Consider the following 23,132-nt stretch of genomic DNA (forward strand, 5'->3'; position numbering starts at 1 on the left):
GATATGTGTTTGTTGAATAATAGATCTCACTCACGTTTATTTATTGTAGGCCGCCAACAATGTCTAAATCAAATCAGGCTGACAAATTTAAATTAATTTTGCTCTATCATTTGCAAACTCTATGTTGAAGAAATATTGCATTGATGATTGCAACATCATTTATGCTGTATGTTATACCTGTGCAGAAGCAGGCTAGGTTTTATCCTGTGCTATTTGGGAAAAGGTTGGATTTGTTATTTTTACAATATGTAATAAACTGTTGGAATACAAGCGTTTAGTTGACAAACTACAAGTCAGCGAAAGTTGCCGGTATTTATACATCTTGAGAGAACATCCCACCCTTGTCTCACAGAGAAACCCTCGCCTTGTGCGCACCTTCCATCCCTCCTCCAACCACTTTCCAGCTCTCCAGTCCATCATGAATAAACATACATTTTAATAGTACATGGTACCTTTCAGTCTACTGTGGGGTTCAGTTGGGGAATATTGACAGGTGGTTCGTAAATCCCAACTAATCCGGGAAAAAGGGACTGTTTGCGTATTCCTTGTCTTTGGGAAGACCATGGCTCGCGCCAGGATATATCGGGAGTCATTGCTGGTGATTTTATTGCAAATCGTCCTTATTTGCTCCGCTCAGGTAAGTCACAAAGTACGGTTATTTTCTTCTCAAGTGGTTCACATAGATTTGTTTGCCAGCCACAATGTATGACTGGTTTGTATGACAGGCATGTTTGACTGCTTTTCTTGATATTATATTGTCCTGTGTTATTGGGATGGAATTTCCCATGGATGGGATAGGCTGGGATGCTCAGACTCCCAAATGATTTGAAACACCTATGCATTTACAGGTTCGTTGAACCATATAGTTTACATATACATTAGACCTACCATAATATACTTATTTATTAGGGACTATTTCTTTATTTTGTAAATATTTACATTTACGTCATTTAGCAGACGCTCTTATCCAGAGCGACTTACAAATTGGATAGTTTCATGATTTAGAGGTGTGTGTAGGACAAATAACTACCTATGCTTACATATGGAACCAATAGGTTGGAATCTCAACAAAAATATTCTCAACATATGCAATTACTTAAAGAGCGGTCCCTTGTATAGTGGATAAAGGCTTGTGGTTTTCTTTTCTTGACCTTTCTTCCCACAAAATGACTGATTTCACACAATGGATCTTTTTGTGTGAGGTCACCAACGCACCGCCAGCAGCCATGATTTGGAGCTAGATGTAATTTTGTGTATTTATGTATTGTGTATTTATCCACAGAGGGGCCCGGTCGGTCCCAGAGGCCCCGCAGGACCCCCTGGAATAGCAGGAGTGCCTGGAGTTGACGGCATTGATGTGAGATATCTTTTGATTTCATATTTTATTGTTTATTTGTGTCATTTCAGGCTTTAGACTCATCTTTTGTACAGCACCTCACCTGGTATAGACCAAAATTGATTGTGTTATTCTATCATTTTAAACCTAATGTGGATTTTTACATGGTTATTAAATAAACATTCCTTTTTCTATTTAATTTCAGGGAGACCGAGGGGACGATAACTTCATAGAAGGCGGCCCTGTGAGTGGACTATCATTTACTATGCCATAATCTACCAATAAATGGTTGATACATTTTAGCATGGTATTGAAATGATCACTCTGTTCCCAGGGCCCTGATGGGGAAGACGGCAAACCAGGAACTCCCGGAACACCCGGCCTACCAGGGGCAGACGTAAATTACACAGAATACACACATTTACAACCAGTTTATTATTCATACTCCCCAAACAGGAAAGCTTAGTGCAAAATCAGATAACAGACTTCATTGAGTCTATTGAACATCTTTAACTTCTGAAGCTCAAGGGGCTGTGGTTCTACTGCTGTGTCAGTCGTTTATATTGGCTCCTGAGCAAAAGGTTTGGAGAGAGGGGGGTCAGTAGGACACATCAACCTGGGTATTTAGAGAAGAGAGGAGGAGAACGCTTCAAATAGCTTCCTGACTGAAACAGAGAAACAGAGGTCCTTTTGTGTGAGTCGGGGGGTGCAGGGGTTTCAGCCGCCCAGTGATGGCTGACAGGAAAGAACTGTATGCTGGGAAAGGTGGAACAGAAGGGCCACAATGTGTGTGCTGTCCGTTTGGGCGATAATGCTGAATACAGTGTCTGGCAGAGTAGGTAGTGACCAGGTGTGTTGAGGTATGCACTAGTTTTGGCTGGCTAGCTCTCTATTCTCTTTTGTTTCGTGAATAGTGATCATATTTTTAGGAATAGCAAATACCTTGATAACACTGACTTCAAGTAGTGAACTATAATTCCTTTTTTCTGTTCCTGATTTGAATGATTCCTGATTTCTGTTGTTTGTTGCCTGCCAAAGCTATTGACTAGTTAGAGAGTGGTAGTAGTTTCTTGATCTTGAGAGGATAGTTCAGAGCGTCTTCTCTTTTCAATCCATTGATTCAAGCTTGGCGGAGGACTAGTTAGCCTAGTTAAGTGACCTCCTATGGTTTATGTAGCTGGTGGAAGAGGGGAGGGGCTAAACAGTGTGAGAGAAGACACACCCCATTTTAGTCCTATAATTGCTAAATTACTGTACAGGAAACATGTAATCCATGAAATGTCAATGATGAAATGTACTTTTTTGTAGACTAAATATGCAATGGTATAGTTAGTACATTGTTTAGTTAGAGCATTGATCACATGTTGTGTAATATATTATCTTCAAGATACAAAGTCAGAATATAAGAGTAGTCTCAATTGAGATGCCTTCCATAATTTGGATTACAAACCTTCCTTTGTGTTTATCAAACGCACATTTTATTATGGAAATCAGATTTACAGTAATATTGCCTTGGAAGTAAGGCACTGTTACTAATGGTGATCTCAGAGAGTACTGTGTCAGCAACTCAGTGTTGGAACAGTTCTATTTGAAATCAATTTATTTCAGGAATTGAGGAATGGATGGATTGTTTCTAATGAATATTTTCACAATCATGTCCTTTTATAATTTCCCAGGAGTCCCATTGAATACTTGTAAAGAACAAAATATAAAATATCACACAAGAATGGGTAACGAGCATGAAATTACTTCTGTCACTGGAGGGTATAAGACACATATTGACGTTGTATATAGTTTACTCATGGACATTCATATTTCTGTATGGTTGATATAAGCTTTGTTTTCTCTATAGGGTGCCACTGGACCTGTTGGAGATCCCGGCCCAGATGGGCCTCCTGGACCAAAAGTATGTTTTCTTTATTTGAAATCAAATGTATCCATAACCTTCCCATCTGTCTAATATCTATATTACCGAAATATAATGCATATACACTCTCAGTACTTAGTGTGTGGAGGCTGGTCAGAAGAGTATGAATTAGAAAATATCAGTATGCTCCAAAGCAATGAAAGGTTGAGATTGTTTCGCTGGCATGTTATTGTCATCACCAACCATATTGTGTACTTCTCTATCAGGGTGAACCCGGAGAGGCTGGGGAACTCGGGGAGATTGTAAGTAAGCATGGTTAACTAAATGTGTTAACAGAATGAATGTATAATAGGGATGTAATAGGGATATTGTCCATTATGACATACAGTTGAAGTCGGAGGTTTACATACACCTTAACCAAATACATTTAAACTCAGTTTTTCACAATTCCTGACATTTAATCCTAGTAAAAATTCTGACATTTCACTTTATTTTAAGAATGTGAAATGTCAGAATAATAGTAGAGATAATTATTTATTTCATCTCTTATTTCTTTCATCACATTCCCAGTGGGTCAGAAGTTTACATACACTCAATTAGTATTTGGTAGCATTGCCTTTAAATTGTTTAACTTGGGTCAAACGTTTCAGGTAGCCTTCCACAAGCTTCCCACAATAAGTTGGGTGCATTTTGGCACATTCCTCTTGACAGAGCTGGTGTAACTGAGTCAGGTTTCTAGGCCTCCTTGCTCGCACACGATTTTTCAGTTCTGCCCACAAATTTTCTATGGGATTGAGGTCAGAGCTTTGTGATGGCCACTCCAATATCTTGACTTTGTTGTCAACCTCACTAGGGTAGGGGGCAGCATTCGGAATTTTGGATGAAAAGCGTGCCCAAAGTAAACTGCCTGCTACTCAGGTCCAGAAGCTAGGATATGCATAGAATTTGCAGATTTGGATAGAAAACACTCTAAAGTTTCCAAAATTGTTAAAATAATGTCAGTGAGTATAACAGAACTGATATGGCAGGCGAAAACCTGAGGAAAATCCATCCAGGAAGTGCTATTATTTTGAAATGTCTCTTTTCCATTGAAAGCCTATCCACCATACGAAGACTTATGACGCAGTTCACGATCTCTGGCTTCCACAACATGTGGCCAGTCTTTAGGCATTGTTTCAGGCTTTTACTCTGAAAAATGAGGGAGAAACAGCACTTTCAATGAGTGGAGAGTGGAAATTTCCAGACCTGAGTTCAGCGCATGATCGGGCGCGTGCCGTTCTTGTTTTTCTTTTCTATTGACAACGTTATTGTCCGGTTGAAATATGATCGATTATTTATGACAAAAACAACCTGAGGATTGATTATAAATATCGTTTGACATGTTTCTACGAACCTTTATGGTACTTTTTGGATTTTCCGTCTGTCTGTTGTGACCGCGCTTTGTTCCAATGTATTACTGAACAAAACGCACCAACAAAACTGAGGTTTTTGAATATAAAGAGGGACTTTATCGAATAAAACAAACATTTATTGTGTAACATGGAGTCTTCGGAGTGCAACCATATGAAGATCATCAAAGGTAAGTGATTCATTTTATCGCTATTTCGGACTTGCTACTCGTCTACTTGGCTGGTTACTGTTTTTAATGATTTGTCTGCTGGGCGATGTTCTCAGATAATCGCATGGTTTGCTTTCGCCGTAAAGCCGTTTTGAAATCTGACACAGTGGTTGGATTAACAAGAAGTTTATCTTTAAGCTGGTGTATAACATTTGTATCTTTTATGTATGTTTATTATGAGAATTTCTGTTTTGTTGAGTTTCACGCTCTGCAATTTCACCGGATGTTGTTTGAGACAGTGTTTTACTGAACAAAACGCACTAACAAAACGGAGGTTTTTGGATATAAAGAGGGCCTTGATCGAACAAAACAAACATTTATTGGGTAACTGGGAGTTTTGTGAGTGTAACCATATGAAGATCATCAAAGGTAAGTGATTAATTTTATCGCTATTTCTGACTTTTGTTACTCGTCTACTTGGCTGGTTGCTGTTTTTAATGATTTGTCTGCCTGGGCGCTGTTCTCAGATAATCGCATGGTTTGCTTTCGCCGTAAAGTCTTTTTGTAATCTGACACCGTGGTTGGATGAACAAGAAGTTAATCTTTAAACCGATGTATAACACTTGTATGTTTCATGAATTTTTATAATGAGTATTTCTGTTTTTGAATTTGGCGCTCTGCAATTTCACTGGATGTTGGCCAGGTGCCCACACCCCCTAGAGAGGTTAAGCCATTTTGCCACAACTTTGGAAGTATGCTTGGGGTCATTGTCCATTTGGAAGACCCATTTGCGACCAAGCTTTAACTTCCTGACTGATGTCTTGAGATGTTGCTTCAATATATCCACCCAATATTCCTCACTCATGATGCCATCTATTTTGTGAAGTGCACCAGTCCCTCCTGCAGTAAAGCACCCCCACAACATGATGCTGCCACCCCCGTGCTTCACGGTTGGGATGGTGTTCTTCGGCTTGCAAGTGTCCCCCTTTTTCCTCCAAACATAACAATGGTCATTATGGCCAAACAGTTCTATTTTTGTTTCATCAGACCAGAGGACATTTCTCCAAAAAGTGTGATCTTTGTCCCCATGTGCAGTTGCAAACCGTAGTCTGGCTTTTTTATGGCAGTTTTGGAGCAGTGGCTTCTTCCTTGCAGAGTGGCCTTTCAGGTTATGTCGATATAGGACTTGTTATAGGTCTACAATTTTTTTTCTGAGGTCTTGGCTGATTTCTTTTGATTTTCCCATGATGTCAAGCAAGGAGGCACTGAGTTTGAAGGTAGGCCTTGAAATACATCCACAGGTACACCTCCAATTGACTCAAAATATGTAAATTAGCCTATCAGAAGTTTCTAAAGCCATGACCTCATTTTCTGGAATTTTCCAAGCTGTTTAACCTCTTATAGAGTCACAGTCAACTTAGTGTATGTAAACTTCTGACCCACTGGAATTGTGATACAGTGAATTATAAGTGAAATAATCTGTCTGTAAACAACTGTTGGAAAAATGATTTATGTCATGCACAAAGTAGATGTACTAACTGACTTGCTAAACTATAGTTTGTTAAAATTTGTGGAGTGGTTGAAAAACAAGTTTTAATGACTCCAACCTAAGTGTATGTAAACTTTCGACTTCAACTGTAGCTTCTATGGTAATCTTGCAGAAATGACCAAACATAATCTGGAAGGGATCGACCTCACTTGCTTCCGTGGATTATTATACTAGCATAAGGATGGGACTATCCCCTCCAAGGACTTGTTTTACCCATCCACTGAAATGACTGGACGTCTGGAATAGGCTACTCCCTCTCAAGGACCATATAACGATAGGACACACCCATAAAATTGTCTAATGCTGTGTTCATAAGCAAGTGGGAAGGTGGTAATTACCAGTTGTGGATTTATAAATACAGTTGGGTGCATTCACGTTTTGGGAAATATTATCAAACATAGAGATCATTAGAAGGCTTTTGATTGTTTAGCAAATTTTTGCCCATAAAAAGTATATCTTGAGCTGCTTTCACTTTCTAAATCAAAAGGAAAATGAACAGAATACATTTTCTATCAACAATGTGTATTCTTTTCTTACCATAAACAACAACTGCTGAAGATGTCGCAATGCTTGCTGTCTTGTTTGTTGACAAATGACACCAGAGAGATGCAAGTGAAAACCTCGGAGCACGGGGATGAACAGTTGTATGCTGGTATTTGCAAAATTCTGAGATGTTCTGAACTCAGCATAACACCTTTATAAGAATTGTACACACACACACACACACTGTCAGGCGGTGGGTGTAGCTGGTGCATGAAGTCAGGCGCAGGAGAGCAGAGACGAGTGGACAACGCACTTTACTTAAGAAATAGCACACAGTAAACACACCAATGTGCGAACAATAACGGTTGCCACAAAGCATGGGTGAAAAGAGCACCCGGAAAAAACCAGCCGGAAACGTACCGACCTGAACAATAAACAATCACACACAAAGACATGTGGGAAACAGAGGGTTAAATACATGACCAGTAATTGGGAAATGAAAACCAGGTGTGTGGGAAACAAAGACAAAACCAATGGAACATTAAAAGTGGACCGGTGATGGCTAGAAGACCGGCGATGTCGACCGCGGAGCGCCGCCTGAACAAGGAGAGGAACCGACTTCGGCGGAAGTCGTGACACACACCCATTAGTTGATCTGAAATCATATATGAAATGAATACGCCGACCTAGGATATGACAATTATAAGGGTATGACATCCTATAAGGACTGATTTATTGAAATGGCATTGTTTAAAATTGTGCCTTTTATTACTGTACCCTTGTTACTGCATTGATTAACTTGTTGATATAGAGAAATGCAACTTTACCTCAATTTTACACCTTCAAGCCTCTCCATGAATTCTCTCTTGTCTCCCACAGGGCGAGGGACCTGATGGGTCTGATGTGAGTACTTTTACTATTGGTCCCACACCTGAATAAGGAAGAATGTATTTAAATACAACAGAATACAGTACATTAGTACTGTGTCATGTCCATTTTGTTTTGCTGACAGGGAGCAGCTGGTCCACAAGGGTTGGTGGGCGAGCTTGGCAAAGTCGGAACCCCAGTGAGTACTGACTGCTTTTTTAACATTTAGAAAATGATGGCTAGAGACACAGGACTTCCAACTTTTTCAATATCTTATTATATTGCAGTCAATACTTCTAACTTGTTAAATTATTGCATTCATTTACTTGTAAACGTATTATTATTATTTATAGGGATCACTGGGAAGGAGGGGGCCAGTGGGGCTTCCTGGACCTGCAGGGCCCAGGGTAAATATATTTCTTTTCATGATCATTTAGTTCCATATTAGTGTTGTCATCCTTAGTACAGTTGAAAACCCACGTGAGTCCCATGTGATGTAATAGCTGCATAGTTCTGTGTGCCATGAAATGTATCAAAGGGGAGACAGCCAATTTACAGCATCCTGTACATTTTTAAGAGCACTGCAACAACCAGCCTGTATGACAACCAGCCGCAGTTTCGCCGACAATAACTTCAAAGACAGAAATGTCATTAAAATTGTGTTTTTCTCTTTTTCTCCCCAGGGTCTTCCTGGCATGTATAAGGGGGAAGACCTGGTAAGGCGTTCACAAGTTTCCTTTAAGGGCACCACAGCTATGCATGTGTACCCTGATGCTGATGATGGGGAACTTTTCAGCGGAGCCCCCCTGTGGCAGGGCACTTAGATGACCTCAAATAGGCTTTACTTGTGTTTTTCAGTGTCCCAATGCCTGTCCTTCTGGTCTTAACGGATATTCTGGCCTCCCAGGCATGAAGGTGACTATATAACAAATACTTATACTATACTACAGTTGGTCGTTGATACTAATATACTATAGAGGTCGATGCTGTATCTTGTCAGTGAAACTAGCTTGCACTTAGCTGTAACATTATATGGTTTCTCTTTAGGGCCACAAAGGGGTAAAAGGAGAGTCTGGTGAGCCTGGAAAGCAAGGACACAAGGTAACCTCTCCCCCTTTTTATCCAGATAGAATATCAACAAATACAATAAGGTCAATAATAATGATTGTGATATTTGTTTGTTGTTTTCTACAGGGAGAAGAAGGAGACCAGGGAGGAGAGGGCGAGATGGGAGCTCAAGGACTACCAGTAAAATATTTGAATATTTCTCTCACAAATCTGTATCAATATGAATGTGCCATTCACAATGTGGCTATGAGACGTCTTTTTTTAATTGAAAATGGCTTCTTCCTCTCTCTCTCTCTCTCTCTCTCTCTATCTCTATATCTCTCTCTCACACTATTCTCTCTCTGCTGAGTGATTTTAGGGCCAAGGGGGACCCAGGGGAATAACAGGCATGATGGGCCTCAAAGGTGACAGGGTAAGGGTCATGAGGTCACACATTGCTTGACATCATAGGATGAATGCCCAAGATGAGCTATGTACTGTATATTACTGCCATCCTCAGTGGGTGCAATATTGCTGTAAAAATGACTTCAGCTTGGCCTGTTTCAGCACTGCCAAACCTCAACATCCCACAACTTATGTTTGAGCACACTAGTAAATGCATTAAAAAATATATATATTTGACATCTGAAATGTGTTTGATAACAGGGACCACGTGGAGCGTTTGGAGGTCTCGGTCCCCAGGGAATTCAGGGTGGCTCAGTAAGTGCCTGTCTTATTTTTAACACCGTGACATTCACCTCTTTTTCACCATGACCTCTTTGCCACCACTCACATTACAGTAACATCTCAACTTATTTTCTACTATTTTGGTTTAAGAAATGTGTTTTTCTTTTTTAGGGTGACGTGGGCCAAAGAGGATTAGTGGGCGAGACTGGACCAAACGGTGGTCAAGTAAGTACTAAAACATCACACCATCATACAAATATATTATCACTGTTATATCATCATTATTATTATTACTGTTATATTATCACTGCAGAACAACAGAACACATGGTCATTCACTTTCAAAAGCAAAAACCTGCCGCCAATTCATACAGGTGCCTTTTACTCACTGTGTGTTGTTTTGCAGGGGGCCCGAGGGCCACAAGGAATAAGGGGCCTTCCAGGGGGAAAAGGGGAGCCTGTAAGTATTGTACACACCACAGCCTTACCAAATCAGATTTATTATCGACTAACATCTCATCTATGACATCTATGACGTTACACACAGCATGAGCTTATGTTCATGGACTCCATACAGCTGACTCAATACACATGCCATGAAGCGAATCTTCTTTTTTAACGCTCAACTTCCCTGTTCTTTCTCCCATGGACAGGGTCTAGCTGGGCCCGATGGACGTGAAGGAATTCCCGGATTGCCAGCGTCTAAGGTACAGCTCAAACTGCTGTTCAAAGACATAGGCTAAATGAGGATGTACATACAGGAAATAAGTAAGATTGACATGCTGTTGTTATTTTTCTATAATTTTAAGGGTATTACTGGGAAAGTTGGCAGTCCAGGTGATGCTGGGCTCCAAGGACTACCTGTAAGTGTGACCTCTGACCCCTAGCATCTCTGATTCATCATATCCATTCTACATTTGTATTTGTTCGGGTTTGTTTGGTTGTTCATTTGTTTTGATGTGATTCTCGCCATAGGGTTTGCCAGGCGCTTATGGTCCAAAAGGACAAAGTGGCGAGATGGTAGGGGAATATTTTCAATGTATGAATAAAAACAGTTATTGACCATACATTATACGAATCTCTATTGTAGGGAATCTTATGTTTTCCTCTCTTTGTTACTAGGGTAACTCTGGCCCCCCCGGTTCTGTAGGACTAATGGGGTCTCCTGGGAAATCAGTAAGTCAAGAGAAAGTCTAATGATGAACATTAAATCACATGAATTGACAGTGATGAAACAAAATACTTTGACACAGTATACATAAATCCCTTTCATACTTGAACCAGTAGCATGAGAGATCTCATGGTGACTTGTTTTGTTTACAGGGGGAACGTGGCGAGCAGGGAGAGGTGGGACCTGTCGGAGCAAGAGGTGGACCAGTGAGTATGTTTTAAAGTATATGTGATTCACTGTGAGAAAGCCATAAAACACTATCAAGTTGGATTACTCTTTTCAAGGTCTCGTATGAACTTCAGCAGTTTGAATAAATAATTTGGAACTGTGTGATTTAGCAACCCTTTTAGGGTTAGGGAATTAGGGATAAAGGTGTGAGCTAAATAACTGAACAATAGAATAAACAAGATCAGCACAAAGCATTTGAACTCTATTGCCACGCACAACCTTTGCTCTATTGTACTATAAGCATTGTTCAACAAGCTCAGAACTTCATGTGATTCATTTGGGAAGGTCTTGGACCACTAGACTATAAGAAATCTGTGATTGCGCCACAATTTCTTCTCTATAACTCCCTACTATTCTTCTCTTATTTCACTGTAGGGTGAAAGAGGAGTGCGTGGCCCAGACGGACCTGCAGGGGCACCTGGACCCAGGGTAAGTCAACAGCCCAACAGACCAATATAACTGACATACTCATAGCCCCAAAACAAGCCCATTATATGTATCATGAACCACAATGAATAAAGCATTTGACAATTTGTCGCAAACTTCCATACAATTACCACGGTATGAATCATGATTATCAAACTGACCAATGAACTTGGTCTAGTCTAAGGCTAAGATGCTGGGGAAATCTGTTACCTGGGTAGTAAACAGGTGGAAGAATAGAGGGAGTTGAGCATCTTCGGCACAAGAATGATGGGAAAAGCCATGGGAAGTGATGACCAAGTGACCAAGCACAGATCCCTGTGGTGCTCCAGTCATCAAACTTTGTTGTGAGAAAATGCAAGGATTGGTAAGGTAAGATGTAAACAAGGAAATATCAGAGTTAAGCCAGTTCAATTCAGAATTGTAAGGCTCGGGCGTCGTGGGTGAGGAATCAAAACGCAGGAAGCAGCGAGCACAGGGTAGTGGCTTTTTAATGGGTCAAGAGGCGAACACACACAAGCCACCCCAAACAGCGAATAGCGCGCACACAAAACAAAGTGCCCCAAACACAGGGGAAAACACATGCGGCGCAAAACTAACGCACAAGCGTAAACACAAGCACACAAACAGGAATGACAATCCCGCACAATGAGAAGGCGGACCAGCTAATAATTATAGCCCCGCTAATCACCCCCACTACGAACAGGTGCAAATAATCACAGAAGGGGGGAAAACAAAAAAGGGAATCAGTGGCAGCTAATATGCCGGTGACGACGACCGCCGAGCGCCACCCGAGCAGGAGGGGGCGCCACTGTCCGTGGGAATCGTGACAGTACCCCCCTCCTGACGCGCGGCTCCTGCAGAGCGCCGACACCGGCCTCGAGGACGACCCGGAGGGCGAGGCGCAGGGCGATCCGGACGGAGGCGAGGGAAATCCCTCAACATGGATGGGTCCAAGACGTCCTCCGCCGACACCCAGCACCTCTCCTCCGGACCGTACCCCTCCCAGTCTACGAGGTACTGCAGGCCCCTCACTCGGCGTCTCGAGTCCAGAATGGCCCGTATGCTGTACGCCGGGGACCCCCCCGATGTCCAGAGGGGGCGGAGGGACCTCCGGCACCTCATCTTCCTGCAGGGGACCAGCTACCACCGGCCTGAGGAGAGACACATGAAACGAGGGGTTAATGCGGTAATAGGAAGGGAGTTGTAACTGATAACACACCTCGTTTATCCTCCTCAGGACTTTAAAGGGCCCCACACACTGCGGCCCCAGCTTCCGGCAGGGCACGCGGAGGGGCAGGTTTCGGGTCGAGACCCAGACCCTGTCCCCCAGTACGAACACGGGTGCCTCACTGCGGTGGCGGTCAGCAGTCCTCTTCTGCCGTCCACTGGCCTCCTTCAGGGATTCCTGGACGGCTCTCCAGGTCTCCTTGGAGCACTGTACCCAGTCCTCCACCGCAGGAGCCTCGGTCTGGCTCTGCTGCCATGGTGCCAGGACCGGCTGGTAACCCAAAACACACTGAAAGGGTGACATGTTAGTAGAGGAGTGACAAAGTGAGTTCTGGACTAACTCCGCCCAAGGAATGTACCTCGCCCACTCCCCTGGCCAGTCCTGGCAATACGACCTCAGAAACCTGCCCACCTCCTGGTTCACCCTCTCCGCCTGCCCATTACTCTCGGGGTGATAACCGGAGGTCAAACTGACCGAGACCCCCAGCCGCTCCATAAATGCTTTCCAGACCCTGGATGTGAACTGGGAACCTCGATCAGAGACAATGTCCTCCGGCACTCCGTAGTGCTGGAAGACGTGGGTAAATAGGGCCTTCGCAGTCTGCAAGGCCGTAGGGAGACCGGGCAACGGGAGGAGACGGCAGGACTTGAAAACCGATCCACAACCACCAGAATCGTGGTGTTCCCCTGAGACGGGGGAAGATCTGTCAAGAAGTCTTCAGACAGGTGCGACCATGGCCGTTGCAGAACGGGGAGGGGCTGTAACTTCCCTCTCGGGAGATGCCTAGGAGCCTTACTCTGGGCGCACACCGAACAGGAAGAGACATAGAACCTCACGTCCTTAGCCACGGTGGGCCACCAGTACTTCCCCCTGAGACTCCGCACTGTCCTCGCCACACCAGGATGACCCGAAGTGGGTAGCGTGTGCGCCCACCGAATCAATTGATCACGAACACCGAGCGGCACGTACATGCGACCCACGGGACACTGTGAAGGCACAGGTTCCAATACTAATGCCCGCTCGATGTTCGCGTCCACCTCCCATACCACCGGTGCCACCAGCCTAGACGCTGGAATGATGGGAGTTGGATCGATGGGCCGGTCCTCCGTGTCATAAAGACATGACAGCGCGTCGGCCCTCGTGTTCAGGGAGCCTGGTCTATAGGAGATCGTAAACCTAAACCGGGCGAAGAACATGGCCCACCTTGCCTGACACGGATTCAGTCTCCTAGCTGCCCGGATGTACTCCAGATTTCGATGGTCGGTCCAGATGAAAAAGGGGTGCTTAGCCCCCTCAAGCAAGTGTCGCCACACCCTCAAGGCTTTTACCACTGCTAGCAACTCCCTGTCCCCCACATCATAGTTCCGCTCCATCGAACTGAGCTTTTTCGAAATGAAAGCGCAGGGGCGGAGTTTCAATGGCGTACCCGAGCGATGTGATAGCACGGCACCCACCCCAGCCTTGGATGCGTCCACCTCCACTATGAATGCTAGAGACGGGTCCGGGTGCGCCAACACGGGTGCTTCAGTGAACAGCACCTTCAACTTCTTGAAGGCTCCGTCCGCCTCCGTCGACCACCGCAAACGCACCGGCCCCCCCTTCAGCAGTGAGGTAATGGGAGCCGCTACCTGGCCAAAACCCCGGATAAACCTCCGGTAGTAATTGGAAAAGCCTAAGAACCGCTGCACTTCCTTCACCGTGGTTGGAGTCGGCCAATTACGCACAGCCTTAACGTGGTCACACTCCATCACCACCCCCATGGTGGAAATGCAATAACCCAGGAAGGAAACGGCTCATTTGGAAAACACACATTTCTCAGCCTTAACGTATAGGTGATGCTCCAGCAGTCTCCCAAGCACCCTGCGTACCAGGGACACATGCGCGGAGCGGGTGGCGGAATATATCAGAATATCATCGATATAGACAATCACGCCCTGCCCGTGCAGGTCCCTGAGAATCTCGTCTACAAAGGATTGAAAGACGGCTGGAGCATTCTTCAACCCATACGACATGACGAGGTACTCATAATGGCCCGATGTGGTACTAAATGCGGTTTTCCACTCGTCTCCATCCTTAATACGCACCAAGTTAATACGCACTGAGATCCAGTTTTGTGAAGAATTTTGCTCCGTGAAATGATTCCACCGCCGTAGTGATGAGAGGTAGCGGGTAACTAAACCCCACCGTGATAGCATTTAGACCTCTGTAATCAATGCACGTACGCAGACCTCCCTCCTTTTTCTTCACAAAAAAGAAACTCGAGGAGGCGGGTGAGATGGAGGGCCGAATGTACCCCTGTCCTAGAGATTCCGTGACATATGTCTCCATAGCCACCGTCTCCTCCTGTGACAAGGGGTACACGTGACTCTCGGGAAGTGCAGCGTTAACCTGGAGATCTATTGCACAATCCCCCTGTCGATGAGGTGGTAATTTGGTCGCCCTCTTTTTACAGAAAGCGATCGCCAAATCGGCGTATTCAGGGGGAATGCGCACGGTGGACACCTGGTCTGGACTCTCCACTGACATGGCACCTATGGAAACTCCTAGACACCTCCCTGAACACTCCTCTGGCCACCCCTGGAGAACCCCCTGTTTCCACGAAATCCGGGGATTGTGATCAGCCAGCCAGGGGACCCCCAGCACCACCGGAAACGCAGGCGAATCAATAAGAAAAAAACTAATCCATTCCTTATGATTCCCCTGCGATACCATGTCCAGTGGAACCGTAGACTCCCTGACTAGCCCTGACCCTAATGGTCGGCTATCTAGGGAGTGCACGGGGAAGGGGGAATCTATCGGCACTTGCGGAACGCCCAGCTTAATGGCAAGTCCACGATCCATAAAGTTCCCAGCTGCGCCTGAATCGACTAGCGCCCTATGCTGGGAAGAAGGGGAAAAAATCAGAAAACAAAATTAGTAACAACACGTGACCAATAGGGGGTTCTGGCTGAATTTGGTGCTGACTCACCTGGGGTGACCGAGAAGTGTTCTGCCTGCCCTCTCGACTCCCAGACTGACTCCTCCAGCACCGGTCGGCCGTGTGTCCTCTCCGACCACAGCTGGTGCAGGAGGAGCCACCTCCTCCGGTGCCCCTTGGCACAGCCCCCCCCCCACATCCATAGGAGTGTGCGGGGGTGCACGGAGGTGGAACGGACAGGACCCTTTCCGAAAGCCCGCGGGAAGCCAGCAGATTGTCCAGACGGATGGACATATCGATGAGCTCATCAAGGGACAGAGCGGTATCCTGACAGGCTAGCTCCCTGCGGACATCCGCCCGGAGACTACACCGGTAATGGTCTATAAGGGCCCTGTCGTTCCACCCCGCCCCAGCAGCCAAGGTCCTGAACTCCAGCGCGAAGTCCTGCGCACTCCTCGTCTCCTGCCTGAGGTGGAACAGCCGCTCACCCGCCGCTATTCCTTCCGGAGGGTGGTCGAACACGGCCCGAAAGCGGCGGGTGAACTCTGGGTAGTGGTCCCTCGCCGAGTCTGGACCATTCCAGACAGCATTGGCCCACTCCAGAGCTCGGCCCGTCAGGCAGGAAACGAGGGCACTCACGCTCTCCTCTCCCGAGGGAGCAGGTCTGACGGTGGCCAGGTACAGCTCGAGCTGGAGCAGAAATCCCTGGCACCCAGCCGCCGCTTCATCATACTCCCTCGGGAGCGCCAGACGAAGCACGCCAGAGCCAGACGCAGTGGGAGGCGGAGGTGGCTGCGTCGGAGGAGCCGGAGGTGGAGAGAGGAGACCACTCCTCTCCCATCGGTCCATCCTCTCCATCATCTGATCCATCGCGGATCCGATTCGGTGGAGGACAGTAGTATGGTGGAGCATGCGTTCCTCCATCGAGGGAAGGGGGATGGCTGCTGCTCCTGCTGACTCCATAGTATTGAGGTGCGGGATTCTGTAAGGCTCGGGCGTCGTGGGTGAGGAATCAAAACGCAGGAAGCAGCGAGCACAGGGTAGTGGCTTTTTAATGGGTCAAGAGGCGAACACACACAAGCCACCCCAAACAGCGAATAGCGCACACACAAAACAAAGTGCCCCAAACACAGGGGAAAACACATGCGGCGCAAAACTAACGCACAAGCGTAAACACAAGCACACAAACAGGAATGACAATCCCGCACAATGAGAAGGCGGACCAGCTAATAATTATAGCCCCGCTAATCACCCCCACTACGAACAGGTGCAAATAATCACAAAAGGGGGGAAAACAAAAAAGGGAATCAGTGGCAGCTAATATGCCGATGACGACGACCGCCGAGTGCCACCCGAGCAGGAGGGGGCGCCACCGTCGGTGGGAATCGTGACAAGAATACAGAACAGGATTTTGTGGTTTGCAATGTGATGGATTATGATGATACTGTGGTGGGGAAAGAAGAGGAAGACAAGAACAGGATGAAGATGGTGTGAAAGAGGAGGAAGAAGAAAACAAAGAGTATGAAATAAATGACCTTTTTTGGATCATGCGCTGTGTGGCGAGAACAAAGTCGATGCTGGTCTCTCAACATTTACTCGGGTGGCCATTAAAATTATGTTGATATAATTGGATATGTAATTATTTATGCTTACTTTCCTCATATGTTATTTTCATTACACTGCCTTTCCTGCCCTACCTTTCTTGGAACTAGGACACCGCAGAGTGCAAATAACACAAGCCGCACCTATCCATACCAACAATCTTTTGCTATTTATATATGACATAACATCAGTGTAAACAATGCACTGAGTGTACAAAACATTGTCACTTGTTAAATCCACTTCAATCAGTGCAGATGAAGGGGAGGAGACAGGTTAAAGAAGGATTTTTAAGCCTTGAGACACTTGAGACATGGATTGTGTATGTGTGACATTCAGAGGGTGAATGGGCAAGACAAAAGATTTAAGTGCCTTTGACCAGGGTATGGTAGTAAGTGCCAGGCGCACCGGTGTGAGTTTTTCACGCTCAACAGTTTCCCGTGTGTATCAACAATGGTTCACCATCCAAAGAACATCCAGCCAACTTGACACAACTGTGGGAAGCATTGGAGTCAACATGGGTCAGCATCCCTGTGGAACGCTTTCGACACCTTGTCGAGTCCATGCCCTAGATTCATTGAGGCTATTCTGAAGGCAAAACAGGGGGTGCAACTCAATATTAGGAAGGTGTTCTTAATGTTTTGTACACTCAGTCTGTATCGCTATTATCCGCTATCGTACCATACATATACTATTTAACATGGGCATAGTTACAATAGTAACCATTCAGATCAACCAAGCTGACTGCCAGTGCCTAAGAGCAAACCCACTCCAAGGAAGTGTAGCCGTATGCTCTCTCATATTGAGAGTGGCAGCCCTTTATAAGCCTCCAGACAGCAGTAATACTGTAATCTGCCGATGAGGGGGCATGAATGGAGTCTTGTTACACTGGTCCATGGGCCCATGGGTATTTCTTCAGAGAGGAGTTTTGAGCCAGGAAAATAGGCTGAAAAAGCCTGAAAGAACCCTCTGTTTCCCAGGAATTCCTTAAACCAGTCGGCCGAGAGTACGCCACAATCAATACCCACGCTTCCAAAAACATCTCATGGAGTGTGCCCCCAATACCTTTTCCAGCTTACCCGTTTAGATACGTTTTTTCCCAGCAAAAAATATTTTCTGGTGCAAATGTAGTCAGCTGAAGGTGAGGGGGGACGTTGGAGTGTTGCACAGGCAATCCCCTGTGTTAGTCTTTGAAGTGTGTGTGTATATATATTTATTTATTTTTTACAGGGAGGTAAAGGGGATCTCGGGCTTCTTGGTTTGCCTGGCCCTGCCGGCCTGGTTGGACAGAATGGAGACAGGGTAAGGAATAGAAAAGGTACCACAAAAGCAGAAGCAGAAATTCATGTGTAAAAGCAAAATATAATTTTCCTATTCCTATCTCTCCAGGGTGCAGTTGGTTTGACCGGTGCTCAAGGAGAACAAGTAAGTTCTATCAATACCATCTCAACCGACTGAATAGTACATTCCTACATAAGGGAGGTGACCATATTCTATGTAGCCATCAAATGATGGAAGAAGATGAATGGAGTGAATTCAAATGAGTAACATCAAGCACTAGGAACTATCAGAAGAGTACAGAAGGCCCCACCAAGGCCTACTTGGGATGGATATGTGTTAATGATACTGTAAGACATGTGTTTTCTCTAACAAGGACATTTCTACTCATTGATTTAGGGAGAAGCAGGTTCAGAGGGCACAGCGGGAGACAGAGGGGACTTTGTGAGTAAATAAAGAAAAAAACGTTGCTGTGCCCAACATTTGTTTGAAAGTGAAAGAGTACTGATTCTGTTTTACTATAGGGTGACGAAGGGGAGCCAGGAGAGAAAGGATCGGTGAGTCCAGTTTATAGCATCGCTTACTGCTACAGCTCTCTGTTGACATGGACTAGGCCAATTATGTCCAGTACACATAATGTGATACCTGTTCGTCCCAAAATCATGGAGGACTCATCATGATTAGATGCCACAGCTTCATAGAGCTGTCTAATGCTAGAGGTCACGTACACGTGAGCATCATCATTTCTCATTACTGAATCACTTTACAGTGTTTTTGCGCCATGCCAAAAGAAAGCCTTGCACACTGTAGGACTACATGCCTGAAACACATGATCCTAGACCTAGACAGACACCATTGTCTATCCTCCCAATGGTCCAGTCTGTGTAATCCAATTTTATCTTTTGTTTTGAATGAATGCTGAATGCCATTGTGTCGCGCTCTGTCGCTGTTTTCAGACAGGCAGACCAGGAGAGACTGGAAACAAAGGGCCGGAGGGCGGCCGGGGCATACCAGGCCCAGAGGGCAAGCCGGGCCAACCAGGACCACGTGGCATGCAGGGAGACAGAGGGGTGCCAGGACTGCCAGGGACACAGGGGCCAGCGGTAGGCCCTTTAACAATTAACCAGATCTGAGGGCCTGAAACAGAGCAGGAGTCAAAAAGAGCTGTTTCTTAGTACTGCACTCATATGGAGTAGACTGGAGGAGACAACAGAATTTACATGATGACTTTGCCCTGTGTTAAAGACATGCTCCCGAACTTTGGCGTCTACTAAGTCTTTTTTAAACCTCCCGTTTTGGGCTGTATGTGTCAATGTGTAGTTCATACATGCATAATCTATGAGAATGACTGTCTGACCTCAATTAGTCACAAAATCCCTCGTTTGAAAGCGACTGTTTTTCTGGAAGCTGTGCTGCGCCATTTTCCCTAGATATTCCCCCATGTGGGCCAGCCCCCTAGCAATTCGAGTTCTAGCCAATGAGCTTCGGCCCCTCACCATTTGAGTGACAGCTAGCAAGAGGCACACACAGCAGAGCGAGAGAGAGAGATCAATGACGTGTTGCACCTACCTGCACACGTGACATAGTAGGCAATTTTCGTGGACCACTTTTGTCTCATGAGCGCTACATTCAGAACTACTGGCTAAAGAGTTTGCAAAAGTACCAGAGAATCTCTTTAAGTGTGTCCCTGGGCTAAGACATTTCACGAAAAAAGCCTGTGTAGCTAGCTATGAATAGCATTAGTTACCGGTTAACACCACAATTCTCTCAACAACCACCTGTTTTCCCAGGGTAAAAAACCAAGCGATACACACATCACACAAGTTTGCATGAGGGTAATGCAAGGTAAGTCAAGATCATTTTCATATCAAACTCTTATCCATTTGATATTGACCATTACTGAACCCATCACATCTGATAAGGCAGGTCCATAGGTTTCATTGAATTGACCCCCCCCCCCCCCCTATCCTTTTCCCTTCCTATGCCATAGAGCAGCTAGCCCAGCTAGCAGCCAGCCTGAGGAGGCCTGAGACAGGCATCTCTGGACTGCCAGGTCCCCCTGGCCCCCCTGGTCCTGCAGGCCCCTCCGGAGAGAACGGCTACCCAGGACTGGACGGGGCCAGAGGACTGCCAGGTCTCAAAGGACCTCCAGGACTACTGGGTCGCAAAGGGCCCAAAGGTGGGTCTCTAAAGATGGTGGAAATATATCCTAAATGTAATATTCTGGTCTAGTTCGTTAAGACAATGACAAGCAGGCTGGTAGCAGTAGTGTCATGATCCCCATTTGAATAATTAGGATTGTTTGTGCCATCACAAGTGAAGTTCACTACAACCATCCTGCATCCCTAAACGTCACTTGAATTGATGATCATGTATATGTTCTGCGTAGGTGACACGGGCGACAGAGGAGACAGAGGACCCACAGCGAGAGGGGATAAAGGAGCACCTGGAGCACCCGGTCTGCCAGGTAAAGATACCAGTCACAAGAGTATTGTAAGGCTACACGCCCACACCATAATAATGAAGGATATAGCCATAACCACTGTGTTAACTCAATATCAAATCAAATCAAATATATTTATATAGCCCTTCTTAAATCAGCTGATATCTCAAAGTGCTGTACAGAAACCCAGCCTAAAACCCCAAACAGCAAGCAATGCTGTTGTAGAAGCACGGTGGCTAGGAAAAACTCCCTAGAAAGGCCAAAACCTAGGAAGAAACCTAGAGAGGAACCAGGCTATGAGGGGTGGCCAGTCCTCTTCTGGCTGTGCCGGGTGGAGATTATAACAGAACATGGCCAAGATGTTCAAATGTTCATAAATGACCAGCATGGTCAAATAATAATAATCACAATAGTTGTCGAGGGTGCAACAAGTCAGCACCTCAAGAGTAAATGTTAGTTTGCTTTACATAGCTGATCATTGAGAGTATCTCTACCGTTCCTGCTGTCTCTAGAGAGTTGAAAACAGCAGGTTTGGGACAGGTAGCACGTCCGGTGAACAGGTCAGGGTTCCATAGCCGCAGGCAGAACAGTTGAAACTGGAGCAGCAGCACGGCCAAGTGGACTGGGGACAGCAAGGAGTCATCATGCCAGGTAGTCCTGAGGCATGGTCCTAGGGCTCAGGTCCTCCGAGAGAAAGAAAGAAAGAGAGAATTAGAGAGAGCATACTTAAATTCACACAGGACACCGGATAAGACAGGAGAAATACTCCAGATATAACAGACTGACCCTAGCCCCCCGACACATAAACTACTGCTGCATAAATACTGGAGGCTGAGACAGGAGGGGTCAGGAGACACTGTGGCCCCATCCGATGATACCCCCGGACAGGGCCAAACAGGCAGGATATAACCCCACCCCCTTTGCCAAAGCACAGCCCCCACACCACTAGAAGAATATCTTCAACCACCAACTTACCATCCTGAGACTAGGCCGAGTATAGCCCACAAAGATCTCCGCCACGGCACAACCCAAGGGGGGGCGCCAACCCAGACAGGAAGACCACGTCAGTGACTCAACCCACTCAAGTGACACACCCCTCCTAGGGACGGCATGGAAGAGCACCAGTAAGCCAGTGACTCAGCCCCTGTAATAGGGTTAGAGGCAGAGAATCCCAATATGCGCAAAGTCTCTATATGCTCAGCTATAATATGTCTAGCTAGCTATTTAGCAGTTCCACATTTATGTACAAGTCTCAACCGACCACTCTATCCACAGGTGATCACGGTAGAGCCGCCTATGGCACAGACGGCCGCGACGGCGTGAGAGGGCCACGTGGCGTTCCCGGTATTCCCGGCGTTCCAGGGTCTCCTGGTCGTCCTGGCCTCAACGGCTACTGCGAGTCGTCACAGTGCATCCTTCCTATGGTGGCATCACCGATATCTGCGAAAGATTCCGGTATGAAAGGGCCAAATGAGGAATAAGATGTGAGTCAGAGACCCGACGGGTCCCTGAACTGAAGGGCCACAGGGGCCGAACTATTAAGAGACTAATGGAGGAACTAACTAACACGCCACGAAAGATCAGGGTTGGGGTCAATTCAATTTAAATTAAGTCAATTCAGGAAGTAAACTGAAATTCAAATGTTTCTCATTGAAAAGCAGGAAATTGAATAGAATTGCAATTTCAGTTAACTTCCTGATTTGAATGAATTCAAATTGAAATGAGATGAAAATGTACCCCCAACCCTGTGGAAGAAACATTACTCTGTTTGATGTGTTTTGACTGTTTGTTTGTATTTTGTTTTATTGTTTTGTTACACCCCTCTAAAATGCATTTCAGTATTCCTTAGCTGTTGGAACACCCCTATCCCTCTTTACCTCAGCTCTAGCTTTTTCCATCTTTGTACTGTAAAATAAAAAGAGCATTACATTTTTTGGGCAAACTAATTGTGATATTATTGGATACTGTAGGCTTTGTTTTTTGTTAAATATGAACCAATTTAAAACCCAAACAGACCAGACTAATTGTGCTTTAAGCGACAATGTGCCAACCATTTTTAATTCACTGAATTTTGTATGTTTATGTATTTATACATACAAATTACCGGAATACTGTTGGTTCAATGACTTTCATTTGTTTGCGAGTATCTTTGTTGCATATACACTCACCAACCCCTATGCTTTATCATCTTCCTGACGTAGGATTTTCTTTGTCATGATGACTATTTTTGTGATGAGAGAACTAGGAGGGCAGTGTTGTTTGAAGACATATGTAGAAATTGTATATGCCATTCTTATTTATTATAAAAGTCGGAGGTGACATCAAAGGTTGTACAAAAGAGAAAATAAACACATTTTGATAAAGTCTTGCATGTTTTGTATGAAAGACTACAATGAAAATCCAGCAACATGTTTTTTGGCTAATTTAACACATCTCCAGTGGGCCTTAT

General features: G+C 45.4%; 1 protein-coding gene across 1 annotated transcript; it reads left to right on the plus strand.

Moving 5' to 3' along the window:
- Positions 1–108: 108 nt before the first annotated feature.
- LOC106587572 (collagen alpha-1(IX) chain) lies at positions 109–23,047 on the plus strand. The gene is made up of 32 exons (XM_045706566.1): positions 109–637; positions 1,283–1,357; positions 1,542–1,580; positions 1,671–1,733; positions 3,189–3,242; positions 3,470–3,505; positions 7,673–7,696; positions 7,806–7,859; positions 8,014–8,067; positions 8,344–8,376; positions 8,519–8,575; positions 8,708–8,761; positions 8,855–8,908; positions 9,087–9,140; positions 9,374–9,427; positions 9,566–9,619; positions 9,800–9,853; positions 10,047–10,100; positions 10,203–10,256; positions 10,369–10,413; positions 10,516–10,569; positions 10,717–10,770; positions 11,168–11,221; positions 18,193–18,264; positions 18,352–18,387; positions 18,640–18,684; positions 18,765–18,797; positions 19,197–19,343; positions 20,031–20,085; positions 20,231–20,419; positions 20,630–20,707; positions 21,959–23,047. The coding sequence occupies exons 1-32, from the start codon at positions 563–565 to the stop codon at positions 22,162–22,164; spliced, it is 2,064 nt and encodes a 687-aa protein (XP_045562522.1). The 5' UTR covers positions 109–562; the 3' UTR covers positions 22,165–23,047.
- Positions 23,048–23,132: the final 85 nt, after the last annotated feature.

Source organism: Salmo salar, chromosome ssa02, assembly GCF_905237065.1.
Source record: "Salmo salar chromosome ssa02, Ssal_v3.1, whole genome shotgun sequence".
Lineage (NCBI taxonomy): Eukaryota > Metazoa > Chordata > Actinopteri > Salmoniformes > Salmonidae > Salmo > Salmo salar.